Below are 19,292 nucleotides of genomic sequence, written 5' to 3'. Positions count from 1 at the left end.
TCCCTGACGAGGCTGGTCTTTGGGAATGGGGAAGCGGGCACTCAGCACCTGCGTCCTCGAGGGCTCCAGACCTCGCAAAGCAGCCAGCCGCACGCTAGCCTCGGTGCGAGTGGAGGGGCAAAAGCCGCTCTTTCCCGTTCACCCGGCTGCGGCCCGCACCTGGGGCGGCCGCCAGGTCTGGGCTGGCGTGCCTGCGGCGCTGGGCGGGCTCGTCAGAGCATCTCTTGTGGGGCCGGGCTGGAGGAGAAGAGGAGGAGGGAAGCGGGGGTGCGTTAGGGGCTTAGGCCTGCCTCCCACCTCCCCCACGCAGCCACCTTCCGCTCTATAATTGGCTGCCAGCGGGCCTTCCTTTCCTCTTATCTGATCCCGGGCGCCTAGCAGGAGGGAAGCCCTGGAGAGGAGGAGGCAGCTCTGAGCGGCCGGGAGTGGGGGCAGAAGCGGGTAGAGGAGAGGGAGAGAGGCTAATTGAAAGGGGCACGCGGCGGGAAGCGCGCGAGACCCGTGCGCCGCCAAGAACCATTTCGCGGCGGAACTTGGATCTTCCCTAGGCACGGGGAGGCCCCCTACCTGGGCTGGAATCTTCTCCTGAAAAGGTCAGTTCCAATCTTTCTCTGCTCTTCTTTCGGGTCGGCTTTGCAAAGTCTATTCTTGAGGAAGGGAAAGTGGGAAGGGCGAGCCACCTGCAGACGCCGTGCAATTCCATGGACCTTCTCTTCACGCGCGCCTCGGATGGCCCGGGGACGTTTGAGGTGCGATGGGAAGGTGCACCGGGTGCCTCTTCGCAGGGGGTCACTGGGCAGGGAGATTGGTGGCACTGCGTGATGCAAATGCAGACAGTGAAGATGCCCTGGGTTGCTCTCAGGAGATTTCCCCCTTGTACTTGGGCCCTGTGAGTGCTCGGCGGGAAAGAGCGGGTGTCTCCACTTCGAGACAGTGGAGAATCCAGAATTTCCAAGTAGAAGGGGCTTCGTAAAGGCGACCATTCCGTTGAGAAAGGGGCTTAGGGATTGTTTTGGAGAGCTGTATATAAACAGAAAGCACGCTGTTTTTATTTAGATTGTATTAAGGGTCGCTTGGAAAAACAGTCGATGGAGATCATGGGGTACGCAACTCACCTGGATCCCCGTGGGTGACCCGCGCTGGGGACCAGGTGCTCGCGAAAAGAGGAGCAAGCAAACGGAGTGCCTCGATGCAGGATGTTAGCAGTAGTGATAGCTCTTCCACGTAGTGATAGCTCGTCCACGCCAGGAAACCCGGATGCTTCGCGCGTTTTACTTTGGTGTCTGGACCCAGAAAGTTGCAGCTTTCAGATGCACCACCACGCTGTGGTGCTGGAGGGTCTTCTCTGCCCTGGCTTTTCCCCCCCCCCCCCCCCCCCCCGCCCCTTTTATCCCTCGGAACTGCTGGCGGCTTCAAGCGCTCTAGTACGCAGCGCCTAGGCGGAGGTGCATCTGGCCGAGCTTGGCTTTAGCGTGCACAGCGCACAGTCAAGACAGGGTTAGGGCCAGGCCAAGAGGAGCCGGCGTTGTGCCACTGGAGTGGCCTTAGTCCTAAGCAAGGGTCTGAACGCTGCCTGCAGGTCCAGGACACGGGCACTCTGATTCAGGAGCTGGGTTCTTGGGTCCTCTGTGGGAGGCTCCGCCCTGTGGCACGCGAAGCTCAGGATTGACCCGGGGTCGCGCATTGTGCTTAGGCTTTCGGCATGTCCTTAGGGCAACTGTGCAAATGGAGCTTGCGCGCAGCTCTCGCAGCGGCCTATATCTGCCCCTCCCCCCTCCCCCCCTGAAAACTACTTCTGGAGCTACAGCTGAGAGCCTCATTCCCTCTGGACGTTTTGGAGAGTCAGCTGCCTGCAGCAGTAGAAGGGGGTGGAAGGGGGGCAGAAACAAAGAAATATGCGGATCAGACATTGGTGGCTCTGTGGGGAGCAGAAGTGAGAAAGAGTTTTCCTGAAACTCCCCTCTTAAAGGCTCTGGGGCTCCTCAGCTACAGAGAATCAAGGGGGGCCCTTCCTGGTTGCAGCATGTGATAAAGAGGCCCTGCTCGCATCCAGCAAACCGGCTTAAGCTGGATGCAGTGGGGAGAGCTGGTGGTGTGTTTCTGACAAGGTGGTCCAGCTCTGCCCACAGAGAACTCACTGGTAAATGTAAAATGAGTGAATGAATTAATGCATGGATAGCATTTGGATTTTGAGTTGTTTCAAAAGAGCAACTTGGATGGATTTCCTTTGAACCTGGTCCCAAGGGTGTGGTTACTGTAAGATAGACTTCAGGATAGGATTTTTTTGAAGAAACAGCTTTATTGAGATATAATCGCACACGTGTGCAATTCGGTGGTTTTTTAGTATATTCACGGAGTTGTGCAATCATCACCACAATCAATTTTAGAAGATTTTTATCACTCCAAAAAAAAAATATTCTGTACCTATTAGCGGAAACTCCCCATTTCTTCCCAACCTCGCTCCCCCAACACCCTTGGCAACCACTCATCTACTTTCTGCTGACATTTCATGTAAATGGAAGCATACAATATATGTGTGGTCCTTTGTGACTGGCTTCTTTCACCTAGTAAAATGTTTTCAAGGTTTATCCATTATGTGCAGGATACTCTCACTAAGCATTGGGCCTCGCCTCCTTCTGCCTGGGGAGCCCTGAGCCAGGACAGACCTGAACCTCCACTACATCCCTGACCTCCTGGGGGTCCCTTTGAAAGGACAAGAACCACACTGGTGAGGGCTCTCAGTAATTCCCTGGGAAGGATTCCTTGGAACCCATCAGGATTCCTGGAGCAGTTTTGGGCAGGTCCCAGGCTTTGGGATTGATGGGAGGAGTCCTTTGGCATTTTTCCTGCTGCTAATGGTCCAGCTGTGGATTTCAGAGAACTCTGGGCCTTCCGTGAAAGTCTTGGCTTTTGGAATCAGCCAGGGCTGGCCTTAAAGAAAGGGCTGAGCAAATTTGTATGATTTGAGGGGCACTGGAACAAGCCCCAGCCCAGCAAAAAAGGGCTCATTGGGGTACACTCCCTTTGACTCTTAAATACTTCCTAGTGTCAGCTAGTAAAACACAAAGATCTTTTGCCTGTCTTAAGCTGAGAGTCTTTGCAATTATGTGACTCTAGAGCCACATTTGCTGTCGTTTTAATCCAAACTCAGCCAAACGACTGCTGTTTTCCAGGCCAGTCGAGTGTAACCCAAGGTTCCTTTAAAGGACAAGGGCCTTCCTGAATTGCTGCAGGCTGAGGTGGTGGTGTTTGAGCACCACTGAGCTAACAAATTACCTGGGATTATGACAATTTGTAGAGAACAGATGATAAATGACCAAGGGGAACAGCGGGACGGGTGGGGTGGGGCAGGGGAGAAGAGGAACGTTGAAGGGAAAGGGACAAAAACAAACTTCCTCTTTGACAGATTTGCCCCCTGATAGTGCTGGATGGCAAGAAAACAGTCTCCTCTTGTTTCTCCTCCTCTTTGGTAACTAACTAAATAAAAAGTGGCAGGGCCCCAGTTACTCTTCTGTATAGAACAAGCCTTGTGAAGACCAAGCCTTATCCTGTTCTAGTGGGGAGATGGGTGTGCGTAGTCGAGGAAGTGCTGTCATGTGTTTCGAGTCCCTGTTGGGTACCTGCCCTTTTCTTTTTCAGAAACACGTTTAAGCCCCCCAGTTACTTGTGGAAGTAAATATTCTCCTTCTTTTAGACGTAAGATCACTGAGCTTCGGGGATATAAACTACCTCGCCTGGGGTTGCAAAGCCAGCAAGTGCCAGATACATGATTAAGAAAAGTCTGTATGAGATTTGAACCCAGACCCCATTGCTCCATCAGCTTCTTTGGTGGGGAAGGGTGAAGTGACCCATCACTTCAAGGGTGTGTGACTGTAAATGGATGACATCAACTGAGGCCATACAAGTCTGGGAGCTGAAACAGAGGCTGGAAGGCAGGGAGGTGTGGGTGAAATCTACACTTGCTTGTTCTGTGCCCCTGCCCAAGTTCCTTAACCTCTCTGGGCTTCAGTTTTCTCTTCTAGAAAACAGGGATAACATAGCCACCCTATGTTTTAAGGCCTAAAATGATTTAGTACAGAGTCGGGAAGACAAAACTGGTTTCTCTTGTCTCCTGCTTCTTTTTCCTTCTTTCTACCATTCTTTTCTCTTCTTCCCACGTTTCCTCTTCTCTCTTTCTCTGGCTCCACTTTTTGAGGGGATTGTGACTAGAAAGGCACAGGAAATTCTCAGGAAATTCTGAGAACTGAGTGTCTGTTTAAGTTGGGGCTTAGAGTCTAGACTCCCCATTTCTTCAAGGTAATTCTTTTAAATTTAATTTAATTTTTAATTTATACTTCAGGGTAATTTTTTAAAATCAATGCTCTCGAAGAACTTTTCTGCCAGTGGGCCTTTGTTGGAGCTCACCGGCAAGGGTCCCTAACTTTTAATTTTAGGGAACAGTGTTTAGTCTTTTTCCTACCAGAGATAACCTGGGTTGTTTATGGAAATTGATCCACAGGGAGGCCAGGCTTGGCTGAGTTCTTCTGAGTTTCATAGTTGGTGTCTATAACTAGAGGTACTCAGGGGATCTTTTACTGGATAAAGATTTCCTCTTCAATGGCTTTCTGTCTGCTTTTGAAAAGGGGAGCACACTGAATCGATATCAAAAAATGATGTTCTACTGTAGGTTTAGAATGGAAAATAAAGATTACTACTGTAGGAAGCACAGAAGGAGCATCTGGCCCATACTTGGAAGATCAGGGAAGCCTTCCTAAAGGATGAGATGTCTATGCTGAGATGTGCAGCTGCCCTTTATGCTGCTTGTAGATAAGAGTTTAGTTAAAAGCAACTCTCATTTCTTTGACCAAGAAGCTATGTCAGTCCTTAAAAAAAAAAATGCCGGGTAATGGAACATTCCTGAGTCAAGGAGAGTCTCCAGTTTGCCATACTTTTGGAGTGGCTCTGCCTTCTGTCATGTAGGACTTACAGCAACCTAGTTTAAGACTGAACAGCTACATTTCTGAGGGTGATCTGCAGACATATCCCTTGCATTTGAGCCATTCACTGGGCTGCTATGATCCTACATGGGGTCTTTCTGTGAACTAGAAAAAGGTACCTCTGGGCAGACCCATGCTATTGGGAGAAGAAAACAGTATCCTTTCCTCTGGAAAACAGTTTTGCATACAAGTTGGAGAGAGTGTCTGCTAATATCAAGCATTACTTGCCCTAGGCCAACTGCAAATTGTACAGCGCGTCAACTCTGAACTGTACACGTCAGCCCTGGTCATTCAATCATTGATCATTAAATCGATCAGTATTTATTGATTGACTATCATGCACTTTGAACTTTTTTGATTATGGGTTAAACTGCCCATCTAGATGTATTATGTTACCCAAGACTCAGAAAGTAAAGCTACTGGGGCCATGAAGTTAGCTGGAGAGTTACAATGCGATAAGAGGCCAATGCAGTCTGTTGGAGATTGATCACTCTTTCTAAAGATTTTTCAATTTTATTAATATTTTAAAGAAGCGAATTTTGGCCTTGTTAATTTTTACTAATATTTATTTTATGTATTTTTGGGTTCTATGCTTATCTTTATTAATCCCTTTTCCAACTTAATTAGGATGTTAATTTGCTCTTCTTTTTTTGGCTTCTTTAAGTGGAAAATTAGATCATTGATTTTTAAATTCCTTCTTTTTTATGTAAATATTTCTCTCTAATCCTTTAGCTGCATCCCACAAATTTTCATGTGTTATCTTTTTATATTTTTTCCCTTCCAACTATTTTAAACATTTGCATTGTGATTTCTCCTTTTACTCATGGATTAAATAGAAGCATCCTGTTTAATTTCCAAATATTTTTAATTTGTAAAGATATTTTATTATGATTGATACCTAATTTAATTCTGTTGTTGTCAGAAAACATACTCTGCAAACTTTGAGTCTTTTGGAATTTATTGTCTCATTTTAGGATGCAGAATATGGCCGATTTCATAAGAAATTTTTTAAAAAAAGAATATTCTGCAGTTTTTGGATGTAGTGTTCAATAAATAACAATTACTAGTTGATAGAGTGGTTCACATCTTCTATATCCTTACTGTTATTTTGTCTAGTTGTTCAATCAGTTCCTGAGGGGATTGTTAACATCTCTTAACTTTGCTTATTATTTCTTTCTTTGGTTGTATCACTTTTTGCTTTGTGTATTTTGAAGCTCTATTATTAAGCACATATTCATTTATGATTGTTAACTTTTCTTGATTAATTGACCCTTTATTCTGAATTGTCCAGGACTTGAGGGATATTTTTTTTCTTTTTTTAAATATTTATTTATTTACTTATTTATTTAGCCTGCGCCAGGTCTTAGTTGCAGCACATGGGATTCTCATTGCCAGGTGTGGGATCTTTTAGTTGCGGCATGCGGGATCTTTTAGTTGTGGCCTGCAGGCTTCCTAGTTGCGGCATGTGGGCTTCTTTGCAGGCTTCTTAGTTGCAGCATGTGGTCTCTTAGTTGCGGTATGCATGTGGGATCTAGTTTCCCAACCAGGGATTGAACCCCGGGCTCTCTGCATTGGGAACACGGAGTCTTAGGCACTGGACCACCAGGGAAGTCCCGAGGGGCGTTTTTATGCAGAGTTGATTCCCCCTACTTGCGGCTCACTCTTTTCTGACGCACCCCTTCTCAATTTCCAGTCTCTGGCATTCCTGAACTCTTCTACCCTTTGACACTTTATGCTAATAAAATTGTGGCTTTCCACTTGATTTCTAATCACAATGCCATGCACAGTGGGGAGTTCGCGCGGGGTGGGGGGGGGGAAGGCTAGTCACCAAGCTAATAGTAACACAACTAGGTCTTTATTTCTAAATTAGAGTTGTTTTCTCCTGTGTCCTGATGCTAACAGAGAAGAGTGATAACCACTGACTTCCTCTAGGGCTTGTTTTTACATAGACCTCATTAACTAATCCTGAAAACCCTTTTGGTTATTCTGGGTGTAAGGAGGGTGGTATTTTCACTACAGAGATGAAATAAGGAATACTAAACATGTCAACGCACTGGGCTAAGATGTTAGCCCTGTTTTTAGTCTTTGCTTTCTTATCTGTAAATACGTATGACCTAGATCATCAATTCACTGTAAAATTCTCCTATAAAAGTGATATCAAAATATTAATAATGTTGGGCTTCCCTGGTGGCGCAGTGTTTGAGAGTCCGCCTGCCGATGCAGGGGACATGGGTTCGTGCCCCGGTCCGGGAAGATCCCACACGCCGCGGAGTGGCTGGGCCCGTGAGCCATGGCCGCTGAGCCTGCGCATCTGGAGCCTGTGCTCCACAACGGGAGAGGCCACGTCAGTGAGAGGCTCACGTACCACAAAAAAAAAAAAAAAAAAGAAAAAAAATATTAATAATGTAGAGTTCAGATTTAAAGGTCATTTTGTCCAGTTCCCCTGCCCACAAACCCAGGAATCTCTTCTATAACACCTCTCATGGGTAAAACTTAGCCAGCTTCTGCCTCAGAACTTCTAATAAAAGTTAAGAAGGCATTCTAGTTGTTAGAGAATTTTTATATCCAAATCCGCATCTCTTTGGCTCGGTCCATTGATTCGAGTACTATTTGCAGAAACTGCACAGAATAATCTTGTTTTATCTTCTATGTTAAAGCCCTTCAGATATTTGGAGACATCCATTATGTGCCTCCGATTCTTATTTTTCCTAGGCTTAAATCATGCTTAATCATTCCCATTTCTTTCAAATCTTCTTTACATGGGCTTGTCAATTAAAACTGCTAAGTCTTCTTTTTAGTCAATGAATTGCTCTTAAGTCAGATCTTCCAGATCTTCAGATGGTTGATTATTTTGAACCTGTATAGAGCTGTCATCTGGAAAATGATAAAAAATGGATAGGAATGTAATTAGAAAAGTTTAAAGTAGTTCACCCGTGCAAATAATTGTGCCTCTGTCATTATTTGGATCTTCTGTTTTTGCCTAAACCTTTATGCCAAGTTAGTCCCACAACCTTCATTAGATGGAGGAGATAAAGAGTTCTTTTTTTTTTTTAATATTTATTTTGGTTGCACTGGGTCTTAGTTATGGCACGTGGGATCTTCGTCGCGGCATGTTTAGTTGCGGCATGCAGGATCTTTTAGTTGTAGCATGCGGACTCTTACTTGTGGCCTGTGGACTCTTAGTTGTGGCATGCGGACTCTTAGTTGTAGCATGCGGACTCAACTGTGGCATGTGGACTTAGTTGCAACATGTGGACTCTTAGTTGTGGCATGCGGACTTCTTAGCTGTGGCATGTGGACTTCTTAGTTGCAGCATGCACGTGGGATCTAGTTCCCCGACCAGGGATCGAACCTGGGCCCCCTGCATTGCGAGCGCGGAATCTTACCCACTGGACCACCAGAGAAGTCCTGATAAAGACTTCTTGAGTCTTTTCCTCCTTTAGTATCTACCCAAGTAGTAAATTCATTGATGATTATCATTCCCTTTTCCTTTGTGTCCTTTCAACCTGTTCCTAACATGTTACTAGTTAGAACTTTTTGAGAGCTTCCTGAGTTTCTAAGTACATTATTTACATTATCACAATCATCCTATAAGGCAGATGTTCACTTGCACATTTTACTGATAAAGAAATCAAGTCATGGAGTGGTTAAACTAGTTAGTCAAGGACCCCTAGCCAATTACTGGCAGATCTGTCTTCCTAGCTCCCAGTTTTCTATTCATACCTCCAGTTCGTGCTAACTCTTTGTTCTATTTCATACTTATTGCATTTAGCTTGGCAGTATATTTGCTTGCAGTCAACTGTAAGTGAGTTGACTGAAGGCAGGGATCATATAGTATGAAAATTTGTATCTCCCTTAGAGAGCTTTGGTTACATAGTAGGGCTCTCATTAGTGATTGTTGGAATGAAGATTGTTGGAATGAAGATTCTGATATTACAAATAACAGTCTCTCTCAGGGCCTGGTGCGCCAGTTGGCTGGCAACAATTTTGTTTAAGTTTATGGTTTTTTGTATGTCAGCACTGACTGAGTAGAGCATTATCCAAGGTTTGGGTATATGTGTGTGTAAGTCTGTGTGTGTGTTTATATGAGTAGTTTACAAAAACTTTAGGATAAATATTTTAAGGGATTTTGATAAAACTGGCTTGCACAAGGGGCTTTGCTCCTTGTTAAATTTAGTTGTATAAATGCAATTAAATAAAACAAACATATGGAGTAGAGGAAGGGTCAGTTAGTCCTAATGGGGATAGTTTTAAGTTACTGATTACATAATCTCATGACAGTGTTCTGAGAAGACTTGTACTAAAGATTATCAACTTTCCTCAAATTGGGTTTATACCTTCTGAACTTAGAGCTAGATAGCCACTTCTAACATGATGTTTTTAAACCAAAAAAAAAAAAAAATTAAGGCAGAGTTATTTGTTTTGTGCAAGGTTTTAGGCAAAGTTTCAACAAATTAGGCTTTGATATTTTGGTAAGTGTTAAAATACCTTATGGCACTTTAATAGGAATTGGGATTTTTTTCTAGCCTCTATTTTACTGTCCAAAAAAGAGACTTGGCAGAAAACCTTGGGAAAATGAAAATTCCACTTCTCCCAATGTGGTATTACTCATCCTAATTTAAAATAAACACAACAAAAAAGGGAGAATTTAAAGATAAGCTAGGGCTACAGTTTTTTTTTCCATATAAATAATACACAGTTTTCAAAAAAAGTTGCCAAGATTAGGGTAGCACTAATTCATCGGTTTATTTATTTATTTAAATTGTGTGAAATGCAGATTAACTTCTAATGTGGTGTGTTAAGTATTGCTTCAAAACACCTGGACACAGGAACCGCAGTGTTTTGATGAGAAAGAGAAAGACTATTGGACTGTGGCTTGTAAAAGGACTCGCTCTACTATGTTAACATAGTATCGTGCGATATCTGATAAAAGTCCCTGATCTTAAAGGGCATGCCAAAAAGACAAATTGTTTCCTTACCTCTCCCTCCCTTTGCCCTGTTCTGGATGAAACCTGTGGTTATGTTTGGGGAACAAAATCTTAGAAAGAATATTTCGTTTGAGTTGATTCTACTTCTGTGGTTTTCTTTGGGTATCACGGTCTTGATCATGATAGGGCTGACGCCTACTCCCCTATCTTTTCAAATCCCTTGTATTCAAGCCTCTGTATACGAAAGAGCAAAAGAGTGATTTCACATGCCTTTGGATAACCCACCTGATCTTGTTCTACTTGGCTAGGTGGGGTTAGGGTTCTCTAGATGCCTCAGGGCCTTTCCCCCTGTATTTTATCTAACTTCACTCTCCATTTGTCCCATTTCTTCTGTGCTCTGACAAATAGTTGGTTTATTAATCTGTAATAAATTAATAATAAATTCATCCAGACTAAAATGCCATATATATTACATATAAAATAGTCACTCAATGTGTTACCTATTCCATTGAATTTTAAGGGGCTTCTAGTATGTGAAAGTCTTAATTTAAGAAAATATTCTTTAGTAATTAGCATTTTGGAAGTATGGTAGGCTGGTTGGGGGAGATGTTTTTTGGATCCCTAAATACAAATGAATACATTCTTTAATTTTTTTATAGGATCTTAACTTGATTATTTATATGATTATCAAAGCATGTGGATCTTCCTTTAATTGGCAATACAAAAGAATTGCACACTAGACTGTCACTGGATATTATAAAAAGTGGTTGCCAAAAAATTTTTTTTATGAATGATTGCTTGAAGGAATATAATTAATTTATTCCTCTGGATATACTGTATCACTCTGGAATAAAACCAGAATAAGTTTAAGTGCATGAATCATATTGAACCATATTGTTTTGAAGATTCATAGAATTATGCTTTGCTACATTCACTGAAATAACTCTTGGGTTAAAAAGGAAATTAAAGTTTGTATGTTGCTGCCAAAGCATATTCAGAGAAAAATTATGGCCTCAAATAAAGAATATTACATTAATTAAGGATTAAATAAACAAAAAGAACAACAAAAATTAAAAACATAAGAGCAGGACTTCCCTGGTAGTCCAGTGGGTAAGACTACACTCCCAATACAGGGGGCCCGAGTTCCATCCCTCGTTAGGGAACTAGATCCCACATGCATGATGCAACTAAGAGTCCACATGCTGCAACTGTGAGCCTGTGTGTCACAACTAAAGGATCCCGCGTGCCACAACAAAGACCCGGCGCAGCCAAAATAAATAAATAAATAAAATAAATATTTTTTAAAAAAGCAGAAAAGCAAAGATAAATACAGAACTAAATAAATTAGAAATCAAAAAATAATATTGGCAAATAAAAAAACCTATTCTCAAAAAAACTACAATCTGGACAAATATATATATAGCTTATCTATTTTGGAGAGAAAAGAGAAAGTTAGAAACACATCACTTTAATACTGATAATGGAGCTATAACAAGAAAAGATAGGTTGTAATTTGAGAGATCACACAACTCTGTGCTAATCAATCTGAAAATCAAAATTAAAAGAATAACTTTAAGGGAAAATATCCAAACTAGAACCAAGAAGTAAAAAAGCTAAGTAGGTTTATGAATAAGACAAAATATATTTTTAAAGCTGTGTAGGAATTAGCTTCAGAAAGGGAATAGGCCCATATGATTTTCTCACTCAAATTATTCATAGGCTTTCATAGAGTAGATCATTCTCATGCTACTTAAACTATTACGGGGCTTCCCTGGTGGCGCAGTGGTTGAGAGTCTGCCTGCCGATGCAGGGGACACGGGTTCGTGCCCCGGTCCAGGAAGATCCCACATGCTGTGGAGCGGCTGGGCCCATGAGCCATGGCCGCTGAGCCTGCGCGTCCGGAGCCTGTGCTCCACAACGGGAGAGGCCACAGCAGTGAGAGGCCCGCGTACCACAAAAAAACCCCAAAAAACCCAAAACAAAACAAAACAAAACAAAACTATTACGGCACAATGAAAAAATGGAAACCTTTCTAACTTTTTTTTATGAAGCTAGAATAATCTTGACACCAAACCTTTTAAGAAAAGAAAACTCTTAGTCGATTTTGGTTATTAACATAGATCCAAAAAAGCAGCTATACAAAGTCGACATGATATAAAATCAATAATATGCAGAAACAACAAAGATCAGTTAGCCTGGGAGGAGGGTGCCCTGAGGAGTCTTTAGACTCTGGAAAATGTCTGATTGGCAGATGTTAAAGGGATTCTTTGGTAATCCAGTGCGTCCATGAGCTGCACAGACTCAGTCCAGGACTGCAAGAATTCAAGCCTGGGAGCGCTCTGCAGAAGGCTTACATTGCAGACTGAAGGTGGACATAACCTTGGAATCCCTCAGACACTACATTGCTCAGCTCTTGCCTCGGAGAGATCTGGCTCTCATCTCTGAAGACTTCAATATTGTCTCAGTGTTACAGGAACTTTGGAAAAGCAAGCAGCAGCAAAGGGTTGCACTCCCAAGTGAAGCTGCAGTGGTCTACAGGTCCATGTCATCCCTTAGACCTTCCTTTGTGAGTAATGTGACCCTCCCAGGGGGACACTGTTTTGGCAATTTTCAGTGCTGCTTAGGTAGAGCTGAGGCCTGATGGGATGCTGCTGAAGTTGTCCCAGTCAACTCCTTCTTCAGTGAGCTGCCCTTTAGAAGGATCACACCAAAGAATTCTTTATGGAAAGTATTCAGGAAACAGTTGCGGCATCAGAGGCACACTAGATGCGCCGATGACTCCAGCATCTGCATCAAAGCCTGTGACTCCATGTTAGTTAAACACTGGGACGACCATGTTTATTTCAAGAGCTGATGACCATTTTCCAACTATTGCACTGGAAAGGAAGCCGAAAAGCCCTTTGTGAAACAAAGCATTCCTGACAGGAAGTCATCTTCTATTTCCAGTATTCCCTGGATGAAAGATGAACAGCCACATGGTCTGGACTGGATCATGAAGGAGCAAGGGTCCTTTAAAAAGGAATCCTCTCTCAAGAGCAATGAATGTCTTTGGGGGAGTTAGAGGAAGCCAAGAAAGCAGGATAACTATGATTTTACATAGAAAAGAAAGAAATCACTATCTTGGCCTTGACTGAGATCTACAGTGGCCTTCACACTTCCTCACCCAGAGGTGATCAGGCTGAGCCTCAGAGCCCTGTGTGGTATTGCTAGCAAGGCCAGGCCCCAGGTGCCCCCAAGGATGGCAGAGACCAGATCCTAACATGTGGAAGCTCACTGAAGTAGGTCATCAGATGTTTTAGCATCTATAGCTGCTACCTGAAGGCTGCACGAATCCTCCTACTGCTACTAAAATCCTCCTATTTTATTCACAGAATCTGAGAATAGTAGGACTCACTCTTATAGGACCCAGTACTCACTCAGTTCAGTTTTCTAACTAAACTCTTCAAACTGAAAGGATGGAAGCAGGATTGTTTGAAAAATATTTCCTAAGACTGGCTCCAGCCTAAAGTCTGGCTGACATGTGCTTCACTAGATTACATATGTTGTTTCAAAGAATGTGCCAGTGTAGCATCTCTCAAAAGAACAGCAGCCAGGATTGGGAAGAAGTGACATGATAGCAATTTTAAAAATACTTGGATTAAATAAGCAATATTGATTGCTTTAAAAAACATGCAAGGGTCAGAGTCTCCTCCCAAGCTTTGGAAACTAAAAGATAGCTCCACTAGATATAATCCAAAGCTACAGAAGGGGTTTTATCTGGGTCTATCAAAGTTCTTGAAGAGGTAATAGTATGAAAATACTAGATAAACTTAATGTGGCATACAATATCACTGTAATAATAATTTTTTTAAACCCATACTCTTCCATTTGGGGATAAATGTCACCTAGAATAGTACTTACTCTTGTTTCTCGAGAAGAATTAATATCCAATTTTTGAGTCCTGCAATCAATTATATTCATTTTTAATTTGCAAATGGGTAACTTGAATTCATTTACTTTTATTTTCTGCCACCACAGACATATATCTATAACAGAGAAAATCATAGGTATTTTAAAGTTTAAAACATTTGAAAAATCATTAGCATTTAACAAAGAGTGCTTGCGTTTGGTTAGTTCCTCAGGAGTTAGAGAGAAGGACTTTTTTGCTCTGTTACTGTCTTTGTTATTTCAAACAATTCTGCTTCCATCCTTTCAGTTTGAAGAGTTTAATTAGACCATAAGCAACCAATAGCTCACATGTTACAGAATCTTCTTGAAAGAAATAATATGACTCTGTCATCTATTTGAAAATGGCTTGGCTGAAAACTAAAACCATTATAATTACATTAAAGTTAAAAAAAACCCACAGTAATTTCCATGAACAGGCAGGATTTATTTCTGTGTTTCAAGGATACATTAATACTAGACACTACCAAAGTAATGAATTACACTAAGAGGTATAGATGAAAAACGTGAACATCTCCATAGATGAAACAGCAAAAAGGCAAGATTCAGCATTCATTCCTGGTTGAAAAAAAATGCCCAGTAAAAAGTCAAGAATTTATTTTTTAACAGAAAGAGACAATATATCTCTATCTAACTACTAGCAATATACTTAATGATGAAATATTTGAGGCATTCCTTGTAAAATAATGGTTTTAAAACTCCTGGCCTATATAATTAAACACACAAACACACACACACACACACACACACGGTGGTTGCAATTGTCAACCTGGAAAATGCAAGAGATTAAATTGAAAAAATATAGAGTAAGAGTTCAGAATGGTGGCCTACTATAAAATAAATAGATAAAAATCACTATCTTTTCTATATTAAAAAATAATACAGGTTTCCATTCACAACTGGAATTAAAAAATTACGATAACTAGAAATATACCTTGAGATGGAAAAAATGATTTTACCCATGACACTGAATCAGAAACCATAAAGAAAAAGATCAAATCAGATGCCTTGATTAAAAAAAAAAAATCTTGACCCAATAAAACAAAATTGAAAGGTCAAAAACAAACTTGAAAAATGCTGCAGTATATATGTTAAAATTAATAATATATAAAGAGTTCTTACAAATCAATGAGAAAATGGGTGAAATATATGAACAGGTATTTTATAAAAAGTATAAGTAGCTAACAAACACAAAATGTTACGTTTTACTGATTATAAAAAAAATTAAGATGATATTGTGATAATCACATTTTACCTATCAAATCAGGATATGTTGAAAGCAATGAACCCCTGTGATGATGGAAGTGATGTGATTTGGTACTCATATAAGATGCTGATAGAAGTGGAAATCAGTATAAGGCATTATGTACCTATGTTTTAAAAACCTTTAAAAAACACATCTTGTTTTACCCAACAGTTCTACAATTGGGAATTTAGCCAAAGAAATCAATAGTCATGTATTCAAAGAGATGTGAATAAGGATAGTCATTCCAGTGTTACATGTATTAGGGAAATTTAGAAACAATCTACATTTCCAAGTAAAGCTAGATAATAAAAAAGTTGTGATATTGTCATGCATATTGTAACAGGACATTTATGTCATCAGCAAATATTTGCACATACTCTTTGCTGTGCTTTCTTGTATTTTCTAATTTTCTATGATTAAACTCATTATTTTTGTAATCAGAATGAGAAAAGATATTTTAAAGTGAAAAGAAAGTGATATGAAGTGTGATACTTTAGAAGCATTTTCCTAAGATGCTTCTACCATGTTTGATTGTCTGTATGGGCTGAAATCCTGGATCCTGAACTCACTATCTATGTGACTTGGGAAAACTCTCTCTGCCTTATTTTCCTTATCTGTAAATCAATATTATAATCATACCTACTTCAAAAAATGCCCTGGATAGAAGAAAACTTTTGAGATGTCTTAATTTCTGAGGTAAGGACTCAGAATTTCTCCTCTGTAATGGCTTGCAATAGAATTGTAGTCAAGCACTTGTAGACTGGCCTTTTAAATTAACCCAAAACATTCACACTTTTCCCCCCCTCCTTCTTTCCCTCCCTCCTTCCTTCTTTTCCTTCCTTAATTTCCCCCTTTTTCATTTCTTTCACCTTTTCTTGGAGCTTTTCTTTTATTGATATTCTAGTGAAAAGGATGATCTTAGAAGAGTTTTAGATTCACACATATGGAGAAAAAAATTATAAGCAAAGATGAAAAGATTAAGGGTTATTCAGCCCAATGAAGTGAAAGCTCAGTGATGATTTAATAATCACACAAAGTGGTTTTTCAAATGCTCCTTGATCACTAGAAGAATCGCCCTGTATATCTATACTTATGACTGGCAAGGGAGTTGTAACTGTCTGATTATAATGCTCATTTCAGGCCAACTTTTGGAATTTATCCATCTGGGAAATTCATTGTGCTATTTTTGCCTTACAAAAGAGTCACAGAGTACCTTCTGAACTTCTCGCCCAAATATTTCTAATAATTCTCTTCATTTACAGCATCTTCTCAAAAATCTTTCTTTTATCAGTGTACGTTTTAGAGTGAAATATACAGTGGTCTAAGGAATGAGTTACTTCCTGACAATACTAATACATGTTGGCTTCTTTGTCTTAGACGACTGCATATAATTTATTTTAAGTCTTCTCAAAATACCTCTGTGTTCTCTGTTTCTAGGACTGCTGTTACATCCCATGTGAAAAGCAGGAAATAAAATGAAGATTTTTCAGTGCAAGATGCAGCATTGGCTGTTTCCAGCTTTTTTGGCAATTACTTATTTTTGCACCAATGTCCAGGGTCAAGGTAATGGAAAAGTTGAATATAATCATTAGGGCCTGGGAGTCTGGCCATTTTGGTTCTGATTATCATTTTTTATTTTATTTACCTTAAGAGTGCTTCACTGGTTCAGCTGTGATTTTAGGCAGGGTCATATGTTGGCTTTTACTCAGTTTCACTAACTGTTTACATTGTAGAAATGTGCCACAACTTTGATGAAGGTTACGACCTCACCAGTGACTGAGCATATTAATTTTGTGGCAGCTGGTTAAACAGCTAATTTTTTTTTTTTTTTTTTTTTTGGTGGTACGTGGGCCTCTCACTGCTGTGGCCTCTCCCGTCGCGGAGCACAGGCTCCGGACGCGCAGGCTCAGCGGCCATGGCTCATGGGCCCAGCCGCTCTGCGGCATGTGGGATCTTCCCGGACTGGGGCACGAACCCGTGTCCCCTTCATCGGCAGGCGGACTCTCAACCACTGCGCCACCAGGGAAGCCCAAACAGCTCATTTTTAATGTGCTTCTGAATATGTCATACAAATTTAATCAGCAAAGTCAAATTTGCAAAATCAATTCTGTTAATAAGGGGCTATAAGGTGTGTATATATGTATCTCGATCATGCCTTGTCTCTTTAAAAGACTGTCAACAAAATATTTCTGCCACTTCATACCTGGGTGACAGGAAGTGGGCATCCTGGGAAGCATCGAGTGGAAAAGTATAAGAAGCAGAATGGAGGCTTCAGTCTGGTCAGTTCTAAGGGCCAACTGATTCTGTCTGCACCCCAGGTGTCTTGACATCGCAAGGAGGGCAAAGAAGTTAACAACATTCAGGATTCCTAGGTTAAAGATTAGAAATCTTTGTAGCATCTTCTACCCAGGCTTTTTTCTTTAAATGTGGTCTGAGTTTATAGCCCACAACATCTTTTCAGTCAATAGGCCAACCTTCTGAACCTCCAGGAGAAGTAATGAAGATAACATTGACCATGCCCAGATACCACAGATCATGCCCAGACAACACGGACGGTGCTTCAGAACCCATAGTGGCATTGGCTTCAACTGAACTACTCGAGGAAATAAAGTGTGTAGCAAAGGCAACAACAAAATCCGTCAATATTAAACTTTTTTTTAAAAACAATTTACAAATGGTTTTTATGACTACAGTCCCATTACAACCACTAGCAAAAAACAATGCCACCATTTTCTTTTATCAGTGGACCCCATCTGTTGCCTAGATATGCATAAATATTCTATAATCATTAAAAGAAAATCTTGGTTAGACACAAAGTTTATATTTCCTTTAGGTTTTTGCCTTTAGGGGAAAAACACTGAAAAGAAGATATGTTACTTAAGAAAGAAACAGGCCTGAGGTCACAAGTTTGAACTTCAAAGTTAGCTCCTTTTTCCCTGTATGGAAGGCACTGGGACTTGTGCCAAAGCAAAGGCAGCAAGATTGACAGAAACACTGTAAGTGCAGTGGAGAAGTAATTGTTCTTATCTCATGGAACAAAAGTGTCTGTATATTTAATACCAGAACCATGATTTTTCTTTTTGCAAGCACAAAGGAGGTGCTTCAATACATATACTTAACTCTGTAATAAATATAAATGCTTGCATGAACTTGACTCAAAAGTTAATTGTGTCAGTTAAAATCTTTAAAGACAAAAATTAAGTGTAAAGCTTGATTTCTGGCACACATCAAGAACCCAGAGCGAGCCAACAAACTCATCTTTTGTGTAGTGAAGTCAGGCTTCCTATGTGGGTTATGGCCGATTACAACATTTGTGAATATATAAACATCCCAAATGGGGATTTCGCAAGAAGACCAAGGAGGGTCCAGTTGTTATCTTCTTCGACTGCAGGGTTAGCCTTGTTACTGAAAGTACAGGGGTATTTTTATTTTGTTGTGCTGTATTTTTTGAGAGGGAAGATTCTCTTTAAACTCAAAGAATTTAAAGGATCATGAGAGATTACTACAAGCAACTATATGCCAATAAAATGGACAACCTGGAAGAAATGGACAAATTCTTAAAAAGCACAACCTTCCGAGACTGAACCAGGAAGAAATAGAAAATATAAACAGACCAATCACAAGCACTGAAATTGAGACTGTGATTAAAAATCTCCAACAAACAAAATCCCAGGACCAGATGGCTTCACAGGCGAATTCTATCAAACATTTAGAGAAGAGCTAACACCTGTCCTTCTCAAACACCTATCCTTCTCTCCTTCTCTCACTCCCAAACTCATTCTATGAGGCCATCATTGTGCTGATACCAAAACCAGGCAAAGATGCCACAAAAAAAAAAAACTACAGGCCAATATCACTGATGAGCATAGATGCAAAAATACTCAACAAAATACTAGCAAACAGAATCCAACAACACATGAAAAGGATCATACACCATGATCAAGTGGGGTTTATCCCAGGAATGCAAGGATTCTTCAGTATACGCAAATCAATCAATGTGATACACCATACTAACAAACTGAAGGATAAAAACCATAAGATCATCTCAATAGATGCAGAAAAAGTTTTCGACAAAATTCAACACCCATTTATGATAAAAACCCTCTAGAAAGTGGACATAGAGGGAACTTACCTCAACATAATAAAGGCCATATATGACAAACCCACAGCCAACATCGTTCTCAATGGTGAAAAACT

The 19,292-nt window shown here is 40.9% G+C and overlaps 1 protein-coding gene and 1 pseudogene across 6 annotated transcripts in view; both read left to right on the top strand.

The window, feature by feature from the left end:
* The window catches only part of COL14A1 (collagen type XIV alpha 1 chain), a 271,596-nt gene that overhangs the window by 25,230 nt on the left and 227,074 nt on the right, over positions 1 to 19,292 (top strand). For 2 of the 6 annotated variants that reach the window (XM_029222938.1, XM_029222933.1), the window contains exons 1-2: positions 392 to 593; positions 16,533 to 16,658. The exons of 3 other annotated variants lie outside the window; for them this stretch is intronic. In XM_029222938.1, the coding sequence (XP_029078771.1) occupies positions 16,571 to 16,658 (88 nt within the window). In that variant the 5' untranslated portion in view covers positions 392 to 593; positions 16,533 to 16,570. Of the gene's footprint in view, positions 1 to 391; positions 594 to 16,532; positions 16,659 to 19,292 lie in introns of those variants that run through there. One more of the 6 variants, XM_029222934.1, reaches the window with a different exon arrangement.
* LOC114895637 lies at positions 1,726 to 13,163 on the top strand (annotated as a pseudogene).

This window comes from Monodon monoceros, unplaced genomic scaffold (genome assembly GCF_005190385.1).
Source record: "Monodon monoceros isolate NGI ecotype Baffin Bay Population unplaced genomic scaffold, NGI_Narwhal_1 Super_Scaffold_14, whole genome shotgun sequence".
NCBI lineage: Eukaryota > Metazoa > Chordata > Mammalia > Artiodactyla > Monodontidae > Monodon > Monodon monoceros.
This window is presented reverse-complemented; position numbering and strand designations above follow the sequence as displayed.